Source organism: Watersipora subatra, chromosome 1 (genome assembly GCF_963576615.1).
Source record: "Watersipora subatra chromosome 1, tzWatSuba1.1, whole genome shotgun sequence".
NCBI classification, from domain to species: domain Eukaryota; kingdom Metazoa; phylum Bryozoa; class Gymnolaemata; order Cheilostomatida; family Watersiporidae; genus Watersipora; species Watersipora subatra.
Window position 1 is genome coordinate 64,945,114 of NC_088708.1, and position 17,377 is coordinate 64,962,490.

General features: G+C 36.7%; 3 protein-coding genes across 5 annotated transcripts in view; 1 reads left to right on the forward strand and 2 right to left on the reverse strand.

Annotated features, from left to right (window-relative positions):
- The window catches only part of LOC137385794 (putative N-acetylated-alpha-linked acidic dipeptidase), a 37,367-nt gene extending 32,092 nt beyond the window's left edge, over window positions 1–5,275 (forward strand). For both annotated transcript variants that reach the window (XM_068072357.1, XM_068072356.1), the window contains exons 15-18: window positions 1,535–1,622; window positions 2,350–2,442; window positions 3,797–3,914; window positions 4,860–5,275. In XM_068072357.1, coding sequence (XP_067928458.1) covers window positions 1,535–1,622; window positions 2,350–2,442; window positions 3,797–3,914; window positions 4,860–4,931 — 371 coding nt within the window. In that variant the 3' untranslated portion in view covers window positions 4,932–5,275. The remainder of the gene's footprint in view (window positions 1–1,534; window positions 1,623–2,349; window positions 2,443–3,796; window positions 3,915–4,859) is intronic.
- A 156-nt stretch (window positions 5,276–5,431) lies between these two features.
- LOC137385795 (uncharacterized) lies at window positions 5,432–15,326 on the reverse strand. 2 transcript variants are annotated; one of them, XM_068072359.1, is made up of 8 exons: window positions 15,284–15,326; window positions 14,808–14,950; window positions 14,465–14,609; window positions 13,304–13,489; window positions 12,090–12,182; window positions 10,871–10,960; window positions 10,491–10,607; window positions 5,432–5,881 (listed from the first exon to the last, which is right to left on the reverse strand). In XM_068072359.1, the coding sequence occupies exons 2-8, from the start codon at window positions 14,853–14,855 to the stop codon at window positions 5,817–5,819; spliced, it is 744 nt and encodes a 247-aa protein (XP_067928460.1). In that variant the 5' UTR covers window positions 14,856–14,950; window positions 15,284–15,326; the 3' UTR covers window positions 5,432–5,816. The 2 variants fall into 2 exon arrangements, with proteins under 2 accessions (XP_067928460.1, XP_067928459.1); XM_068072358.1 differs by lacking the exon at window positions 15,284–15,326 and having other exon boundaries at window positions 14,808–15,263.
- On the reverse strand, window positions 6,187–9,660 carry LOC137385420 (piggyBac transposable element-derived protein 4-like). The gene is made up of 4 exons (XM_068071875.1): window positions 9,501–9,660; window positions 9,261–9,407; window positions 7,502–8,881; window positions 6,187–6,320 (listed from the first exon to the last, which is right to left on the reverse strand). Exons 1-4 carry the CDS (start codon window positions 9,547–9,549, stop codon window positions 6,187–6,189), a joined length of 1,710 nt encoding a protein of 569 aa, XP_067927976.1. The 5' UTR covers window positions 9,550–9,660.
- Window positions 15,327–17,377: the final 2,051 nt, after the last annotated feature.

The following is a 17,377-nucleotide window of genomic DNA, read 5'->3' on the forward strand; positions in this document are numbered from 1 at the left end:
CTGTTTTAATTAATACCTCAAATGAGCATGAATTCATATCAAGTAGGTCGGGTAAAGCTTGTTGGACTAGCATAAAACTGGCAGGTGGAATATATAGAAACATATTTTTTCGTAAACATAAATACAACTGAGGGTTTGACTTGTCAAAGGTGAACAACTTGTCGTTGTTCCTGAACTGGTGTCGAAGTATCAAGTAGAAATACATGTCTGTTTCGCATTGCGGGATGCACTTGTAAACATAAATATTATAAAAAGGGGATTGAATTGACTACAATGGTAATTATCTCTCCCCGACTATTCTTGTCACATAAATATTGTAGTGTGTATCTATGAGCTAAGTTACATTTACTAGTAACAAAATAATATATTATGTGAAAAATTTCTGGGTTTTAAACTGTTAAAAAGACAAGTAGTCCACCGACATATTCTAATGTTTTGTGATGTCACCAAGGGTTTCCTGCATCTAGCTTATTTTTAAGTTGATATAGAAAATCAGAGCTAACTATAGCAAGCAAGATAATCCCACACCTTCCATTGACCGCTAATAACTAAAATCTATAACCTTATTTTGTATATGAATTTGTATGCACTCTGCGGTTTAGCCTGCTTGAATAAAAAATAATTTGGTTGTACTGCCTGGTTCACATACAATTCACAAAACGCTACAAGAGACATGAAAGTGATACATGAAGTTCATTGTGGGTCGTAAAGTGTAGAAGGGAGACGAGACTTGACGAGAATGGAGACGTGAGACGAGAATGGCTTACAAAGTAACAAGTCTTATTTTTTCTGAAAAATGAAATCATAAAAGCAGCATGTTTTTAGGTGCTCTGAAATTGTTCTTCCACAATCTATGTGGCTAGTTAAGATATGTAATTGCTTTAAAAACCTGTTGGTACAGCCTACTTGACGCTAAACTATGGAATCCATGCAAAGCAGGCTTAATTAGAACCATTTCTGTTTGAGTTCTGAAACAATTTTCAATTATAGTGCTCTCTACATCAGTATGATAGTTTAAATCTGGAAAGGTGGGAAATCTTATACGTTTGAAGTGCAGAAATGCTTTGCGCATACTGCATGCGTATAATTGATGCTCAACCAATTGTGAATATTGGAGTTGCCTACTAGTGGTCAGGCAACTCCATTGAGTGGTTTATGTACGCTAGTACAGATATCTACTAAAGAGTGCTTGACATTTGACTTAAAATTTATATACCAAAAGCAAAACATTTTACAGAATGTAATGCATACATTTAATGCTACAACACTAGTCCTTGACATAACACACTGGGAAAGCACTTTTCAGGGTGGTACTCGGGCTTTTCTTTCTTTCGTTATCGTTAGATGTGCATGCCAGAGCTTTTTTTCTATTATATATTTAAAGCAATTCCAATTACATCATGTTGGTAAAATTTGTGCAAAAATGAATACATTAATGACTGATTATCATATATTCTAGGGATAGTCTTGCCTGACTTTGATCTCTTCAGTCCTAAAAAATGTTTAAATAACCTGTCAGCGTTTACTTGTTCAGATCACCTGTCACAAGCAATAACCAAGTTCAGCTCCAGAGCCAGTGAGTTTGACGAGAAGGTTTCCAGCATACTCAGCGGAGACCCGAGGTGAGGTGACAGCCATGCTTTCTATTTATTACATGAATGTCTGACGTTTTTATAGTGGGCGAAGCTTATGTTAGTCTGCAGCCATTGCTAGACGAGCTCAGTATCACTAGTAACACATACACCATTATGATCAGCCGTGCTTGAGATACTGTATTTACTAGGAGCAAATAGAGGGGTAGGCCAGCCATTCGTGGTAATTTTCCTCATTGCTGTGGTCATGAGGTCATTCTATAAATAGCAATGTTGAGAGTCTTATCTATTGGCCACCCTGGGTGTTTTATTGGCCACCCTGGAGTTATGAGATAGCCGCTGCAGTATCCATTTGACTGACACACTTTATGTCCTACCTGATTAGTTTATAACAATAACTAGTACGCCGATTATTTTGAGAGATAAGTGGAAGCGTAAAATGTTCCTGCTCTAGTCCTCAGAATCACAGCAAAATATTTACATTGTGTAGAATTATTCTCATCTGTTATATAACACACCTCAGGTTTCAGCTAAGTGACTTCATCTTTGTATTAAAGACGTACATTTAATGCACCCTTATAAAAGTTTGCAATATTAGCTTCTGTTATGCTGCAGAGCTGTGTAAGTTGAAGTCATGTCATGTTTGGATAGCCTTTGGCCCATCAGTGGTTACCGTAAGCAGTTCTAAACGATCACCTTCATGATTATAATAGCTCAAATAAGCTGTGCATGTAAATGACTGCGTTATTCAATGTAGTTGGGCTGAGGTAAGGAGAATCAACGACCAGCTAATGGCTTTAGAGAGAGCGTTCCTCTATGACCTAGGAATTCTCACCAGAAAATATATCAAGTGAGTATGACCATACAAAGAAGCTTAGGGTCACTAGAAACAGCTGACATTGTTTGTTTAGGTTTCTGTTCACCGACTGTGTACTTTGTTTCTGGGCTTGTGCTTGTTTCTGTGCCTGTGCTTGTTTCTGCTATTCATCTAGCATACTTTTGTTACACATTGATAAATATTTTTCATAGCTGTCTATATATCTAGCACACCCTCAATACATATATATCACTGCATTTACTCTCCGTTTTATACTTACTATACCATTCTATATATCTAGCACACCCTCAATACATATATATCACTGCATTTACTCTCCGTTTTATACTTACTATACCGTTCTATATATCTAGCACACCCTCAATACATATATATCACTGCATTTACTCTCCGTTTTATACTTACTATACCATTCTATATATGTACTTTATTCGCTTTACATGTGAGGTACGTGCGTATAATACTCGCTATACACATATTATACTTACTTTATATGGGCTCTCCTTACTATACATATACATCACTGCATTTACTACCCTACAGGATGAAGTTATTCGCCGAGTTAAATTTCGTGGAAATTGTCTTTTTAAGCATATTCGCGGATCAAGTTATTCATGGATTAACACATTCGCAAATAAATTAATCCGTGAAAGGAGCTAGCAATAGAGTAAAACCTTTATGTGCGTATAACACGTGTTTAGGTTTTTTTTTAGCTAATAATTTTATGTCGATCATGCTAAGCTATAAATTTCTGGCAGCATCCAAAGGTTTTCATGAATGTTCATTGATTTGGAGGCCTTTGGTGAACCAACAACTTGTAGTAAGTTATGAGTTTTTTTAACGTAAAGAACTGCAGGAGATTTCTTTCAATGAAGATGCCTTGCCGAATTCCAAATAACTTGTGACAACCTTGAAAAATTTGGTAAAGAAGTATGATGCATTGGCAATGGGCTCAACTCAATGCCTCGGCGGAGATTTTAAAAAAGTTTGGAACTCAGCTACGTTTACTAACTCTGCCTAGCGGCTAGTTTTTAGTTTGAGGTAGTAGTTATTCTCCCTTGTGTTAAAAATAAAACTAATTATTCGCAGATTTTAATAATTTGCGGATTTGACGACGTGAACCCGCGAATTATTAAATCCATCGAATATTTTTATCCTGCAGGGTATATGTTTTATACTTACTATATCACGCTATATTTGTACTGTTTTATTATACACATATTATACTCGCTATACACATATTATACTCGCTATATATGGGCTCTCCAGGCTATTAATTTATTATACCATACTTTTATTTGCTATACATGAGCTATACTTGCCATATATGAGCTATATTTTGCAATACACGAGCTAAATGTTGCAGGCATGTGGTCTTTGCACCAAGTGCCACCGATTCCTACGCTAGTTCAGCTTTCCCCGGCATCTCTGATGCCCTCTATAAGATTGAACCGAACGATGAAGCTGCCTGGGACCGTGTTAAGGTAGGTAACTGTTCAGCCTATCTGTAGCATATTTACCGCTGTATGCACTGCTGACATCACTAGTGTTACACGTTACATATTTTTGTCGTATTTTTCATCTTTGTAGTATGTAAATGGTTTCAAACGTCGCATATTCAATTGTTTGAAGTGATTCAAACCTCCGATTCAAGGGGGGTATTTTCGAAAACATCATATCAACAACGAAGTACTGCGTATGATGTAAACATCAATATTCATATTATTGCACAATTCTTTGCGATCAGTGGTTGGATTTTCATCGTATTCATTGATTACATCCTTAAAGCATCCCTACACAGCTCTGTTTTCAACGCACGTGTTTTAAAAATATTTTAAAACACGTTTATTTTAAAATGTCCAAACACAATATTATAAAATGTCAAAATTTTTCTTTTAAATTTGGAGTTAATTTCTAAAATGGTGAACGCTCTGTTCTCAGAGGAGTTAATTATCACAATACTCGACCTAGTGGTTGCGTTTAACATTTATTTAATGATAGATGGCCGAAGAGAAAAAAATGACGCTGTGTACAACCATGGCAGATGCTATAAATAGTCATTGTACATTGGAGGGGGACGACATCAACTCCGAATTTGAAAGAAAAATTTCCCACACATTTGACCTTGAACGCATGTTAATAGTGTCAGCCGCAATATACAATATGCACCCCGCTGTAACTAAAAGCGCAACAGGTTAGTATAGAAAACGCGGAGTTGTGCAACAATTTCTTCGTAGCATGTGAACTTGTCAGCTACGAACAATTGGAAGCCGTGTGACCACTCCTGCGTATCATGTAAATACGTCCTCACCATTCCTGCACTCAAATCCACAACTTTGAGGCTCAAAAATTCGTAGCATGTAACACTAATGATATTCACTAGTTCAATTATATCACTCTGGTCAACTGGCGAGTTGTTTGTGTTGTAGGAGGAGCTGACGAAATCAGTCTACACAATAGAGTCAGCAGCCAAGGCTATCACAGTAGGAATGATAATCTAGAGCGAAACTGTAATAACGGGCGTCTAGCAATCAGTTCGTACCTTTAAACTCAAACCAGTAAATTAATGTAAGGTCAAGGCTAAATCACCAGCGCTTCCATGTAAATGAAAGCTTTATTTTTTATATGGCGCTCATTTGTTGGAAAGCGAACGTCAGGTTTTGCAGAGTTACAATTCTCAGGCTAAAACTAAGAAAGACTAATGATTTTACCCCTTTATACCCATCCACAGCTTTGTATTCTAGAACCCCCACTATCATTTTACTTTGACCTAAATATCTATGCAAATGTAACGACGCTTTTGATCATATTTCTTGTAAAATAAATATATTTTTAGTTGCTTATATCATGTAGGCTTTACGACAACATTGTAGCAGATGGATGGTGAAATCCTTTGCTTTCTTCAATCACAATGTCAGAATTTAATTAATATCATGTGACAACTTGCCCGCTGATGGATTGTAAAAGGAACAAATGTACTTGCTGAGAATACTAATGACAATATGTTAATCAGTATACTTTTATTATCAGTGTAATTTTACTTGGCAACTGAGTAGATGGAAGGTCTTAAAAAAGGAACTATTAGGTGAGCAATGTGACAAATAGCGAGTCAGTGTGCAATCATTCATGAAATATCATCAGAGTGTAGGCATAATAGCAAACACAAGACAGAATCATGCTAGTAGTGCAAAAGAATGATGGCCATATCACGCAGAAGATGCGAGTAGAGAATGTTTAGGAAAAAATCATTCTATTGCAATAGAAAAATAATATCTTCTATCATGCGCACAATATTATCAAAATATAATACAAAACGCTCACAAAATGATTGCATTGTAATATGACCACAGGTGACATGCATCCAACTTTTTTACCTACAGCTAAAATTAGGTTTCGGCTTCTGTTGGGACGTCAACAATACCGCAGAGAAGGTTGGCCGGAAGAGCTCGATCTAAAAAAACATTCGGGATAAAACTAAAATATTCATAGTAAAACTTGCATCATATATACATGTATGTATGAGGATGTCATAAGACCACATACTTCTTAACAATGCATATGGTTTGAAATGTTCATTAGCCATGCCGCTTCATATTTCAATCTCATAGAAATCACGTAAGTTTTGAAAGACAAGCCCGATAGGCACTTCAAGTGACACGGTTCTAGAAGATGTAGACATGCTCATGCAGGTGTTGACCAATGACTAGAAACACAAACCTCGCTCTATTTGTCATAAATTTATGCACGGCGATGCCCTTAAGCCTGGTTCCCATATCGATTGCGAGACTCCCGCGGTAACTTGCGCAGCAAAACTTTGGCGATGTTAGGCTTGGCAGCATATGTTCGCATATAAGCTGCATCGCTAAACATAATCGCGTAAAGTACCTGCTCTGATAATAACAAGGTTGCTCAACGATAACTTCTGATTATGAACTTATCTAAATCTGTCCAATCTAAACTAGCCTGCATTATAATTGAGCAATAACAGATATTGTATATAGAAAAGTTTGCTATTTAATAAATGCTTAAAAGTAAATATTGATAGAATAGTGTTTTATATATAGCAAAAATTATTGGACAAAAATAAGATTTTTATTACATTTGGTATTATCATTATCAAACTATTCAAATGAAACATTGAGATAAGTGCCTAGATGATAGAAAAACTGAAAACAATCGGAATCCAAAACCTACTCAATTTCCTGTTAATGAATTGCCTTTTAATTTACAAAGTAGAATTCTACAGAAATTATGTAGCCTCAAACATGATAAATTTTGTGGTTGAAGAAGAAATTTCGTTTACATTTCCTATATTATTGTGACTGAAATATGTTGTTCAACAATCAAGTTAATTTTAAAAATTAATAGCTCTTAACCCTTTCCAATCTAATTATGAACGCATCAACTGTCCTGCTATGACTAATTAACTTTTCATGCAATTTCGATATCAAAACAAGTGCGCATTAAAACTGTGATTGCTTAGTCTAAGATGGTCAGATTTTGTTCTAGTCTTTTGCATTAGAAAGCTGTCATATTTTCCCACCAGATTGTATTGCTTGTTGAGCTATAATTCTTTTTCAACATTGTACAAAATTACAGATAGTGCAGGAGGCTTCGTACAGCGCTTCAAGTATGGCAACTTTGCAAGAATGATATGCTTTTTAAAAGTGTTACATCACAGTAAAACTTTGTCAGATACTGCTTAGATATGTTATAAGTAAGCTCACAAAAAATCACAGAAAAATATATACTAGATCAAAAGATACAGCAAAATAAGTACAGAAACTTCAATTGGACAATTAGCAGAGATATCACATCTTACCAGACATTATTGACAGCACAATGTTTTAAAGGATTTAAATTGAAATTTTTAGTTATTCACTATTCTCTTTACAACAAAATACATTTACACAAAAAAACATTTATTGCAAATCGCGTTCAGTATGCCAGCGCCGGAAACATGGCACTGGGCAGAGGGGTATATTGCCGCACTCGGCACAACAATATTTAGTTTCTACTCGTTTCCGATCAGTGCTACCGGCTGTTCTGTGCCTTGAAGCATTACACACACGACATCGACGGGCAACTGGATTTCCTCTACTGCTTGTTGCTGGGTTGAAAGATGGAAAGTGGTGATTCGTGTTTAGACGAGCAAGATCAGTGCCGATTGACCGTGGTCTTCCACGCTGGCCGCCAGTGCATGTAGGGTCTGGTCCAGCTTCATTCAGGAGGAGATCGACCAGTTTGAGCCGAAAATCAAGCGCAGAAATTGTTGTACCAGTGTTCTGCTTGTAAACTACATGTGTGTGGCAATGTCCAATAAGTGGAAAAAAAAGCTTTTTGTACCACTTCAAACTACGGCGATCCATATTATAATATTTGATGCACTGATCTGCCAAATCTACACCACCCATGTACTTATTGTAGTCGATAATTGGCCCGGGTTTAACTATCTCCCTGTCATTCCATGTTCTTTTTTCTAGGGTTTTAAGAATAAAATCAGAATGTTTGTTAGAGCCAAATACAATAAAGTTTTTATCTCGCCAGCAGCCGGTCAACACTGGTGGACAGGTAAAGTATTGTGACTGGCCTTTAGCGAGTGGTTGATTTGATGTGAAATTTTTAATATCTTTTGGCACATGCTTTCTGTTGGAACGGAGGGTTCCATACGCATAAGTTCCGCGTTCATATAATTCCTTCAGCAACTGAGGGCTTGTGTACCAGTTGTCCATGACAAGTTCATGGCCGTTGTTGAAAAATCCGTCCATCATATCCAAGACGATTCTGTGTGCTACGCCTTGTGAAATGTCAGCATTCTCTCTATCCCGACCTTGGTATAGTGAATATCGACAGACATAGCCGGTGTCACTTTCCGCTAAAACATAGCCTTTCATACCAAACCTTGCTCTCTTTTTTGGTATATACTGCTTAAAAATCAGGCGACCTTTGAACAGCAGCAATGTCTCATCAATCGCTATATGCTTTTTAGGTCTATAAACGCTCTCAAATCTACGATTTAGTAGGTGAATTATTGGAGAGATGCGGTGGATACGACTGGTGGGCGCCAAATCATTATCCACAAAGTGCAGGGCATTCAAGATTTTCATGAATTTGTCTCGTGACATCACGCTGTTAAAAAGTGGGGTGGCCAGTTTGGGATCAGTGCTGAAATATGACTGAAGTGTAGGTTTTTTGATTATGCCAGTCAGCATGATGAGAGCAAAGAATCTCTGAAGATCGTTCATGTTGATTGGCTGCCAGTTCTGGTGTTTGGAGTTTCCAAATCGGTTTGTCTCTACTAGGATCAAATTCATAATTTCGTCAGTCAAAAACAGCTTGAAATAATCTAGAAGTGATGCATCTTGAGGCATACGAACTTTCAGACCAGGAGTGCCACTAAATGGGATTTCGCGGTTCTGCTGGGGAGTATTTTTCTGCCATTGCCATCCACCTAAATCAAAATCGAAAATACTAACACAACTGCTGTGTAATAATGCATTACTAGTCAAACATTATACACAACATACATGAAAAGCATTATACTGCCCAGATCTGACAAAACACGGCAACTCAAATTCTCATATTTTTCACTATGATGAACTTTTTACTTTTTTCTACACAGTAGCAGTGGCATTTTGAAATAATTGGGTTATAGAGAAGATAGGGTAAAAAACACACATGTGGAATTACAATTTGAACATAAAATGTAATTATCTCTTCATTAATTATTCCGTAAAATATTGGAAAGGAAATATTTTACAGAAATTTGAGTTACTATGCTTTGTCAGATCTGGGCAGTATAGGTAAGCAATCATAACACCTGCATGTACCTTGTTGAGTTTGGGGAGCTCCAGCGCCACCGTGAGTTCTATCTGCACCTATTTGACCACGTCCTCTCCTTCCACGTTGTCGACCACCGAGAGCCCCACTTCCACGAACCCTACCACGACTTCCTCCACGCGTGCCATCACCATCACCTGCATTATGATTTGAAACTAATATAAGAAATTATCACAAAGGTACTACCATAAGTCATACAATTGAAACAAACATTTCATGTAAAAACATACCATGTTCTGATCTTGTACTAGATTCATCCTCATTAATCATATATGCCATGTCCACGTCATTACTGCTAGAATGATCTACTTGAGGTGTTGAGGCTCTTGGTCCATGATCAACTCCTACATCCTCACCTAAATGCAATGTAAGGGATCATGGTATTTAGTGTTTCATGCATGCAACTGATTCCAATAAAACTACTTCAACTCTTAGTTCCTAATCACTGGATCAATTTAATAGCAGAATATTCACATACACAAAATAAATCATCAAACTAACTGTAGCTGGCTATAAATCTCCCAATCTCTTTCACTCGATTGACAGCTGCGGCGTTGCTATGGAAACGATAAAATAAATATATTTTGATCAGCTAAATTATTTTTCATTTCTAATAATTACTAGAACTTGTACTCACCTTGTTCTTCTAAATGTTCTTCAAAAGTGTCATCATATTCCCCATCATCTGAATAATCTTCTTCCCCAGAGCTAATAGCAATGTTAGAAGCATTTAAAAAACGGCTTTCCATGACTAACGATCGCGAGCAAAATGGCTGAAAAACGCTCGTAGCGTATTGCTTTTTAAAATATGAATAAAAATGGAACGGCCCCCCTCAGACAGTTAGAACCAAAGGTATTATATTCCGAAAATGTCTGAACATCGATTACAACAATGATTTTTCCTATGGCTTTACTGGACAGTCAGTATACTATATCTAAACCGAGCCCACTTAGAACCGCGGTTATACCGGGATCAGGGTGAAGAGAACGTAACTCCTGCGCGGAATATCCGGTCTCAGATTTAAGAGGGTTAATAGCTCTGTATGAGTAATGCTATTGAAGGCAATCATTATAATTTTCAATATTGAAATTGTTTTCTAGCAATAGAGATAATTTAACTAGATTTATTCCATAAAACTAAAGTCAGAGTAGTGGTAGCATAGCTGTGTAAGCTATATCTTCTAGCAATAGAAGGCCCTGCCTCCCCATCCATAACTTACCGATCTGTTTGGGATAGGGCAGGTTAAGGTTATTCATCAGCTCGATGAATTCTTCCTTCGTTTTAGAGAGCCTTGGATTGAACTGCTTCTCTTCTCCGACAGTTGTCCATGGTTGACCTGTGAACACGCATGACTGCATGACTGCTAGTAGCTCAGTCAATAAATACGAGTACAGTAAGAATTCACATGAAGTGTACCAAACTAGTCAATAAAAGCTGGTAAAAATAGCTGGGTAGGACACCCCACAGTGTGTATGACTATGACAACAACAGAAGTGGCAGGTACAGAATATGCAGGTACACTTGAAGGAGTGCAGAAGCTTAGCTATGGAACTTGAGAAAAGAACAAATAGAAAATAGTAAATTTTATGCAAATATAACCTGTGTAGTCGTGAGCAGGATAGATCACATAATCATCAGGGAGGGAGAATATTTGAGTATGGACTGACTTGTACAGCGTATCAGCATTGCCTAGAAACAGATGGTAATGGATGCTACAGATAATAGTATATTGTATAACAAGAAGGAGTCTTATTAAAGACATCAGATATGCAGCAGTGGGTACGCATGTATGTACAGTGTATGAATAGCTATTAGAGTATATGTGCTTATTGTCCAATGAGCACATGAGTCATACCAGCACGACCGAGTTGTATGACTTAAATCTCATGCCATTAAATACCGCCGAGCACGTATTTGGACTCCTAACTAACGAAGACGTGAATAAAATCAAGCAAAGGAATGCGGATAGCATATTAATCACCCGACTCATGGTTACACGGCTATCCGCTTAACCAAAAACAATAGCATTATGTCACTATACCTTGCTCCTCCATCTGTTTAGTTGCAGAGATGCAGCTGCTATAAGCAAAAACTCCCTGAATACAACTCTACAACCTACTACATGTAGGTCGTTAAAGATTTGGCATAAATTGACGAAGCGTAATCTAAGCCGTATTATGTAAGCATCTAGTCTGAGATTTCAAAGGCTGGGTACATGCCAACTAAACAGAAGCACTATTACGCGAAGTCAAAGTCAACTCAGGAGATTAACACGGTTCCAGTGATTTTCTGTCCTATTGTTACCCAATTCTATTTGTCGATGCTCAGCCAGCCAGTCAAAGTTTAAAACGAGAAGTAGTTCAACAACCACCTTAGGCTTTACCAAATTGAGTTCTCAAAGTTGCAGTTGATTGCTCAAGTCACCCATATAATAGTGAATAGCATTATATGTAATATTGATACTAAATTATTACAGACAAATACAAAATGTTGCATTTCTCCATAGCATAAAGCAGAGCTTGAAGTGTCAAGCGCATAGACCCGTTTAGTTCACACCATCTGATTGATAGACATCTAGACAAAGTGAGGGTATTGTCTAAAAGTGAGAGGTAATTTATTTTACATTGTCTTAATTTAGAGCTCTTTGAAAAGCATCTGTAGACAACCCCAAACTCTCAGTTTCAGCTCATTACACCTTCCACTAGCAGTTCACCGAGGTCACATGACACGAGCTGAGCTACTGTCCCACGACTCTCCATACTGCATAGATCTTATCTAGTGACTGCTATAAAGGCTGCGAAAGCAGTAAAAAACAAACCCTGCTGGAAATCTGTTCGACCACATCCCCTGATGAGCACAGCATCCCCAGAGAAGACACACTTCTGATCATGCCAGACAAAGGACATGCATCCTACAAAGAGAGCACCCTGATCAATAACTGTTTAGAGGCATAATAGATGAGATTGACATTATAACCTATTCTCGCTAGCAATATCACCAACACTACTATGTGTAACGTATGGTAACTGCGTTCAGAAACATTAATTGAGGCGTGAGAGACAACATGAGCTGCCTCCCTTGTTAACAAATATTTATATAGACTAATTTTCACAAATGAACAGCAGGCTTCTGCCATGCATACATAGACTACAGCACTTCACTTCGGCAGATACTTAAAACCATGCCACTTACTCCCAGTACAACTAATTAAAACTGGATAATATAAATCATTTTCTTTTATCTAGCCTTAGCTGTTAAATTTCAGATTAGTTCCCAAACTAATACAAAACTTACTTCGAAGTGCCAGCAGCGCAAAGGCTACTAACTTGTGCTAACCTACACTAGATGAACAGGAGCGAATCGGAGTAACTGGCTGCGAACTGAATACAGGTCTTCATTACAAGTCAGTGCAAGCATATTATATTGTTGTTACATCGAGTCCGAATTGAATAAAGTGTATTACTGCACCCCTTTTAATTTTTCACTCATAAAACCCTCTCAAATAATACAAAATTAGAGTCTCCAAATTTTACCCACGCTAGAAACATGCAAACATTTCCACTTGTTCACCTTTTGCCTACATACACTTATATGAAGTCTTCTTTGGTAGCAGTATAACGATGAATAGCGGAGAGTGTTTTATCTAAGCAGTGTGCAAAGGCTAAGGTGGAGAGAACTTAATAAAAATTTAGTTTTGACATTTATCAAAAGAAGAAAAAGTGAGTTCTTTATGGAGTTCCTAAAAGTCTAGCATATTTCTATTAAACTTATAGAATGTTCAAGTAGCAGAACTTGACTCCTAGGTTAAGGAAAACAAAGAGTACATAACTCCAACGAGTAAACAGCTCCTGTGTATTTGTAACAACTATTTCTGTAAGAGCTGTGAATTTGAATTGAGTAACTATTCGAAGTGACACAAGAAAGATAGATAGTGATGAAGGTTTACTAATTGTGTCAATCACATATACCGCAGTGTGCCAATCGATTACATACCATACAGTGAGTTAGTAAAGTACATCACGCAAGAGTTACCATTGGTATGTCCAGGAGTTTTCCGTGCCTCGAGCTCAACATCACCAAAGCACACTTTCTCTCCTTGGCCAATATACATGTCGGCTTTAGCTCCAGAGTCCACACCCAGTATACTGGCTGATCCTGGCAGCTTTGCCTTTAGTTTGCCACTCCCAGTGATGTGATCAGCATGTACATGAGTGTTAACTGAAGGATAACGGTAACAATAAAATGTTTTCTCTATTTTATAGCAAAATCGTAAAATACAATGACTAAAAATTATGTACCAAGTTGATAGAAGAGACAGCTTAAAAGAGTATGATCACTTCCTAGCACTAGCATATGCCAAGTTGAATACATAATATAAAATGTAGAACTGAAAAGGGAGCAGAGATCATCAAATTGAGTTGCAAGTCTAGAACCAGTCACCGAGTGGCTGACAGTGCAGCATTCTCAAAGAATTTGGAAAAGACTAAACAAGAAGAATTATTTTACAATAAATAATTTGTTTCCATATTTTTTTTGAAATTGAAATGAGCTGGTCTGATATTCCAAAGTTGTTTTGCAAAAGGCTATATGCCAATTGGTTCAATTGGTGTTTGGCAGGTTCACCAGAGCTAAATGAGTAACTATGTTTGGTACCTGGCGGACTACAACCTACAATTTTATGTTATGCTATCAATCACCCTTTCATTGTCTCGACTTACATTGCTTAACATAACCCGCAAAACATAACTTTTAACGTTTATAGAGGCCTTTGAATAGACATGTACACAAAAATTTGCCTGTACTATCATGACAGTGATTGTTTCTTCTGTTTAAAAAAATTCTTTTTCAGTTCATTCTTTGTGTATACAATTGCAGTTTTATGTAAACTATATGTTATGAGATAAATTTCAGAGGCTACTGCCAAACAATTTGTCTAAGCTACTTGTATTGAGCGCTTTGCAAAATTCGACAAAAGATTTATTTCTTTATGCGTACACTTCGAATGTCCTGGCTCAGCTCCAATAAAGTAGTTCAAAAAAACTCTCAATCATGACAAATGCCAATATAGGCTAGCTGCCATGTTCTATGAAATGTCCATCAGGTATGAAAGCTTCACTAAATACTATTTTAATTACATCGATTTTTTTCGATAGTGACAACGTAGACACTTAAACAGCGCTGCAAACTACTCACTAGCATATTTAAGGGCAAGTCCCAGCTGTTCTAAGATTCTCATATCTCGGGGTACCATTTCAATCACTGGATCGATTATAACAGCTTCTTTAGTTTTCATGCAAGCCAAGAGATAGGTGTACGTATAGGACTTGTGCTCAAATAGCTAAAACAAAAACATCTGTCCATATAGTTTGATATGCATAGAATATCAATCATCCAGCAGTAAGTCACAATTGCATGCGGGTATTTATTTTAGCTTTATGCAATTACGCAAGCTAAACGCATTTATCGGACACTAACAACAGCTATGAGAAGTCTTCAGTAAAAAAATAATTGCTAAAAGAAGTATTGAAATGCTTACCTGGCGAAACAACACCGGAGAAGCCTTCTGAACATTTGGCATCGACATAGCGTATCTAGTATTTTCTGCTGTACTGAAGCTTCTTTGAACTCCTTTTCTGAATGACTTGGTTAGTACAAAGGCTGACGTTGTGTATTGAGAGCCTATTTCAAAACATCGATAAGATAAATTTTTAAAACCTCTGAAAACACAGCAATTATATGACGAGTTGGTAATAGCGGATTGTGAAACAAGTTTGTCATTAAACCTGTTTGTGTTTAGTGTGCTATATCGCGACGCGAAACTTCGTCTGGAAAATGCAAGAGTCGATTGTAGCAGAAATTCAGTATTAAACATAATTACTATTTATGAGTTGCGAACAGAATTGCTAACATAACTAATATAATATCATCTAATCTATATACGCCGCCGTCAGATGCGAGGATTGAGCGCTGTGGCGCTGCAGCAATACAACAAGGCACTTGAACTTAACTAACCAGAAGGTCGCCGAAAAAACGGCGCAGTCAATACAATTCTGAAGAACATGCAAGTGTGTTTCATTTTGCGGCGGAACGTTGGTTTTTATTAGCTGGGCAACAAATCGTGCTTGTATTGACGTAAAGGAATGCTAGCCATTTCGTAAAATATTACAATTGTTAATGGACGCGGTGCGTGACTAATAGAAAATAAAAGGAAGGAGAAAATAATTCCACAGTATGCTTACAAACATGACAATGATAGCGCCTTATGCCGGTGCCAGCCACCAACGACCAACGTGGCTACAGCGGATTAGGTAATCGTGGGAGAAGAAAACTTCAATTTACTTTCATGTTGACGCCTTACGTTGAACGCCTTAGTTGTAGCGAGTGGTTTAGCTGAAGACGACAAATGGAAAATCAAAAGCATTTTCAGAGAAGTGCAAAATCTATGCCTATTAACCTTTAAAATCTCTAGCTTTTTACGCATACTGCTATATTCTAATAAAAAAATGTAATTTTGTAATCGACTATTAGTCTATTTCGCAATAACGTTTGAAAGTATGTTCTCAAAAATATAGGAGGACAACGGAATGAATAAATTAAACATTCCTGTTTAATAATAAACAGTAACAATGTTTACATTGTTACTGAAATAACAATGTAAGCTTCAGCCATACAATACGGGTTAGTTAGTTTTAGTGTATAAACACATGCCTGATGCTACCTATGATTTCGATCAGTGGTTGACCAAAGGAGGTGTCACTAGTTTATGATATTGGCCTTACCCGTTGTTAATAAATATTTGATTGTCATCAAATTTTACATAATGGCTATTGCTATGTAATGAACCAAACATAAAGTAATGTATTTGTATACTTGAATGTGTCTTCTGACATAACAATAACACTCCCTACAAACTCAATAGAATAGGTTAACCATGATAACTAATTTGAGTAGGCAAGAAAAAACATGAGCCAATATTTATTCACCAAAGCAGTGGTTCAGACTTGCTTACACAAAATATTCTTCAGCAAAAAATTTTGCTCATGCGCTTCAGAGCAAGCATGACAAATGTCTCATTTTTTCTGTTTAGGTAGGTATTAGTGTAATATGTTTGTCTACAATAGGTAGAAAAACATATTACAATAATAAGGAATAGTGCAATTCACAAAGACTGGTCTAAATTAATACTTGTGCAATATTCATTTTAAGAAAAGAGCTAAATTTAAACATCTAGTCATATAGTTGAGCTGAATGAATTTTTGCTAGTTTACTGTTTCTAGGTACATGTGGATTTGTTACTAGCATTAATCAAAACTTAATAACACCAACTGTTTTTACTTCAACTGCTAATATAGTAGAATGCATGTCTCCGTTGTTCCCTCAGCTTTTCCACACCAAAAACATATATAAACTTAAATGCAAAACCATCTAAAGCTGTGTAACTTCGGTTGCGCTCAATATTTTTCATGCAGCTCTAATAATCTTTCAACAACTTTGTGAGAATAGTATTTCCTGTGAGAGTTTTGTTCCTTCACTTCTTGATATTTACTTTCATGTGTTTTGGTAATGCAGCCATAGTTTTACATAACTCCCTGAAAATTAATAATGTAACTGACAGCCTTGTAACTGTGTATTAAGTATGTTGCTTGTTTTGGCAAACTGAAGAGGCACTCAGTTATATTACATTCAGTAGACTCAGAGAATTTTCTTAAAAAATGTTTGATACTTTGGCTTTTTTTTGCGACATTTTTGTAGGACTAATGCTAGCACTTCCCCTAATGAAAATGCTACAGATTGTTGAAGCTAAGAGATTAGTCTAAGATTACCTCCTTCAAAAGAAAAATACATGTAATACCCAGAGAAAAAAGATAACAAAGCATAAACTGTAAAAATACTTATGTTGACTAGTTGTTTTTTTTATGCGAATAACGCACTGTTTTAAAACACAAAACATTCTTGAAGATGAGCACCGCATGGCAACAAATAGTATTTCTTCCAATATTTGTGACAGAATGTGATGAATTAGAAATCTTTTTCTGCTGGAACAATGCAAAATAAAAAGTGTGCATAAAATTTTGAGGAAGTTTATTAAGTGTGAGCAATGATATA